At 51.2% G+C, this 4,233-nt stretch overlaps 1 protein-coding gene across 1 annotated transcript; it reads right to left on the bottom strand.

The window, feature by feature from the left end:
* Positions 1–3,782, bottom strand: LOC101996200 (tubulin gamma-2 chain; the record flags this gene model as incomplete). Its single annotated transcript, XM_026790181.1, has 7 exons — positions 1–342; positions 544–705; positions 784–936; positions 1,344–1,493; positions 1,591–1,677; positions 2,628–2,754; positions 3,628–3,782. Coding segments are annotated over 7 exons (1,032 nt in total), but the record flags the coding sequence as incomplete, so codon positions are not given.
* Positions 3,783–4,233: the final 451 nt, after the last annotated feature.

Raw genomic sequence — 4,233 nt, 5'->3', positions numbered from 1 at the left:
TATTCATCAAGCTTTATTGTTTTATTAGAAGGAACCAAGCAAAATAAGAACTAGGCATGCAAGAGAAGATAGGAGCTGCGGTGGTCACGTGCCTAGAAACGCAAGATAAGGTTGTGAGGGTCCAGGCATAGTGGGAGACTATAATCACTGCTCCTGGGTGCCCCAGGAGATATAATCTGGCCTTGTAGCAGCATGGTACTCATCAATGAGCTCTTGTACCACCTCCCTGGACCTGTCCATCTCCTCAAAGTTGTCTTTGAAGATGTCCTCCTTGCGGAACTGCTCGAGGAAGGCTCCCCGCTTCCATAGTTTGTCATACTGCTGGCAGGAACTTTCAAAAAGCTGGAGAGGAGGGGAGAGCTTCAGAATGGCGTCCAGTTCAGGACACTAACTCGGGACGGACTGGGAAAGCTGATGACAGTACAAAGTGGAACACAGTGGCCAGGAGCCAGGGGTGTGGCTCCCAGGTGGCAGCCTTGCCTACCATTCCTGAAGCCCTGGGTTTGCTCCTTGCTAACACACAGACAACAGGAGACTGCTCACCGAGGAGATACTGGTGTGGTTGGCCATCATGAGCCCACTGACCCGGTGGGCTGATGGCAGGTAAGGGGACTTCCTTGACAGGGCCACCTGGATGCTGGCTGGGCCCCAGGGGATGAAGTTGGCCAGCTTCCTTTCCCGGATCCTCTGCAGGCTCTTGTGGACCTAGGGTGGGCAGAGAGGTGGTAGCTGCTTCTCCTTCACGCTGTGGACCAGAGGGTATGGTGATGAGGCCTCCCTTACCTGGGTGGGGTCCACTTCTCCCTGGATGATGTTGAGGATGGCGATGTAGCAGTGGTTGGTCTGGCGATCCCGGCCTGTGGACACCATCACGTTCTTGGGCTGTAACAGCCGCCTCATGACATCCAGGACCGTTGTCTTCCTCACACTGGCCACCTGAGGGAAGGGGGGTTTGCAGGGACAATGTGAGCAGTCAGGGAGCAACCCAGAGATGCATGGATGCCCAGAGAAGAGTCTGCTATGTCCCCATCAGTTTGGAGGTGGCTTGGTCTCTGGGGAATCTTTAGATCAGGTCCGTGCTGAGTCTCTGCCATGGGGTTAGGGTCTCGGCCCTCAGCTCAGCAAACCCATGCCCTTGTGCATGGGCAGAAGCAGATCCCAGCCAGCACTGCTCCTGCAGGAGCCAGAGGCCGCGCAAAGCGGAGACGGCAGCAAGCAAGTGGCACAGTGTCGGTCCCTGAGAACAGAACCTGGGGAAGCGGGGCGCAGAAGAACTCAAAGGGCAGCTCATGGCACAGCAGGGGGAAAAGGCCACAGTCTGGGGACACCGCGGGAGCTCTTACTGACTGGTCCGTGGTGAGAGGTGTATAGCCAGTCATGAGGAAGTGGAGCCGAGGGGTGGGAATGAGCGAGGCGATGAGGCCGATGAGGTCATTGTTCATGTAGCCAGGGTAGCGGAGGGTGGTGGTGCTGGCTGACATGATGGTGGACACCTGGGAACGGGAGATGCGATATTATGGGATGGGATGGGGGTGGAACATCCGTCCTCTGATGACCCTCTCGTAGAGGGCTTCCAAGAGTGGGACTCACCAGCTGGTTGATCTGGGAGAAGGATGGGTTCTGGATGTGCAGGCGGTCTGTGGCGATCCGGTTCAGGGCTGTGTTGTCCAGCACCACCTGGCAGGACAGAAGGAGTCAGTGACATCTTTTGTAGCCAAAGGGGACACTAAAGTAAGATACATAACAGCTTAGTCTCTGTAAACTCCCAAACCAGGAAATAGGTTTGCTACCTTCAAAGAAATATACCATCTCTGGGGTCTGATGACATGTTACTGACATGATACAGGATAGTGAACAAATACAACTCCCACGTGCCTTGGTTCTGAAGACACTTTAAAGGACAAAAGACATGGGCTTTGCCACCATTGGGCCTACAGTTTAGGATAAAAGCAGTTTTGAAACGAGGCTGTTGGTAGAGCTTGCTTGTGTGCAGTGGTTTTTACCAATAAATCCAGCTGGCGCTGCCACACACACTCCTAATTCCAGTTACCCAGGAAGCTGAGGCAGGGGAATCACAAGTTTGAGGCCCAGCTAGGGCAGTTTCGTAAGTTCCTGCTTCGTCTTCTTTTCTTTTTCTTCTTTTCAGTCTCAAGACTGTGGCTCAAACTGTCTTGGGACCTAACTATGTAGTGCAGGCTGTTTTAAAACTAATTAATAGTGATCCTCCTGCATCAGCCTTCTGAAAAATGGAATTACAGACATAAAGTACCATGCCCAGCTAAGACCCTGTTACTAAATAATTAAAGTAGGTTAACAATATACACAAGGGATCTGAGCTTGCCCAAACAATGGGGAAAAGGTTTTCTTGCAAATATGAGCCTTGAGTTCAAGCATAAGGAGACATTAAAGAGGCAAAATGGGGTGTCTATCAGGAGGGGGAGACAATCTTTGCTGAGACTCATGCTGCCCCAAAGGCCAGGAAGCTGCTTGGAAGTTGGGATCTTAATTCATAATCTGACCCACATATTGTTTTTTGTTTTTTTTGTTTTTGGTGGGCCAGGGCTAGAAAAGGGCAAGGGCTGTCTTTTGAAGGCAGGCCAGCTCCTGCTCAGTCTTCCTGAACTCACCACACAGTCTGCATTCTGGGTCAGCCGCTTTAGGGTGAGGAGGGAGTTGTAGGGTTGCACCACCACGTCGCTCATCTCGTCCTGGTTGGGAAACACCGAGTATGTCTGCACCAATTTCTTAGGGTACCTAGGGACAAAGGAGAGGGAAGGGAGAAGGTGTCCAGTGAACTGTAGGACCTCAGTGACTCCCACTCTCCTTTCCGAGTGCCACTCAGCTCTTGTGCAACAGCAGCAAGAGCAGACCTCAGTGTTCAGCACCCAGAGGCTAAGCCACAGTTCTGCGGGCCTCAACGTAACGAACGTCCCAACTCCATGCCAGTTATTGCTTCCAAGGTTTGACCTGGATAGTTCTGTCTCTGTGACTCGGGGAGGGACAGGGTAGAAAAAAACCTTCCAGCTCAAGGAGCAAAAAGAACAACACTGAAGTCATCTAGGAATTCCACTTCAGGACCTGATACTGTGACAAATGCCCCAGCCAAAATGATACCGGAGAGAGAAAGGGCTCCCTTGGTTTTCAGTTCCAGGTTACAACCCACTATCTCAGGAAGGCGGGATGTCCACAGTCAAGAACAGAGAGAATCTGTTATGTTTTCTTGATGGCTGGCAGCTAGCTTTCTCCTCTTTTGTGCCGTTCAGAAATCCCTAGGTGAGGTCCTCCTTTATCACTTAACAAGATGGTCCCGTCCAGACATGCTGACAGGCCAACCTGATCTAGATAACTCATCAAAACTCCCTTTCCATCATCGGTAAGGTGACTTCTACCTCGTAAGGTGACTCACTGGGCAGGGTAAAGGTGCCTGCCACCACTCTTAATGACGTGAGTTCACTTCCTGGGAGCCACACGGTGAAAGGAGAGAGAAGCGACTCCCATACACTGACCTCTGCACATACGCAGGGACAGGCATGCCTCCCCAAAGGTAAACAATAGAAATGTAATTAAAATATTAACCAGCACACCATGGAATCAGGGCTAATGACCCCTTCTCAAACACAGGCTTACCTGTCATTCAGTCTCTCTAGGAGGTAGGAGCCCAGACCAGAGCCTGTCCCTCCAGCAATGGAATGGCACAGCACGAAGCCCTGAATGGGGAGTGAGAAAAGGGCAGTGGACGGGGATCTCAAGGAGAGATTTTGGCCTGGTGTTGTAATATGAAAAACGATGCAAGAAAGATTTCATGTGACAGCTCAGGTGGAGGGGTTTTGTTTTTAAATGGGGGAAAGTAAATGGGAAAAGGGGGGAGTGGGGAGACTGACTTCTGGGGACAGGAGTGGCAGAAGAAAGAGGAAGAGATGGCAGGTGGGCAGGGCCCTTTTAAAGGGGAACATAGTAAATGCACTCAGGAGGTGCTCTTAGTGGCTACAGCTGAGGACCGATACCCCAAGGTCAGGCCAGTACAGATGCTTAAATACTAACACCTTGTTTCTGATGATGCTTGGGAAGGCTCCAAGACCAAGCAGAAGCTGAGGGCCCCATGTCTAAGAAGCAGATAGTGTTGAGAGTCTGATTTCTCCGAACAAAACAGTATTTTAACACCCTAGTGCTCCCTGGATCCTGTCCCCAAATGGACGCGGAATGTTTCCACCACATCATATGTTTTTTTTTTTT

Source organism: Microtus ochrogaster, unplaced genomic scaffold (assembly GCF_000317375.1).
Source record: "Microtus ochrogaster isolate Prairie Vole_2 unplaced genomic scaffold, MicOch1.0 UNK44, whole genome shotgun sequence".
Taxonomy (NCBI): Eukaryota; Metazoa; Chordata; class Mammalia; order Rodentia; family Cricetidae; genus Microtus; species Microtus ochrogaster.
Note: the sequence above shows the minus strand (reverse complement) of the source record. Positions and strands in the feature narration are given on the sequence as shown.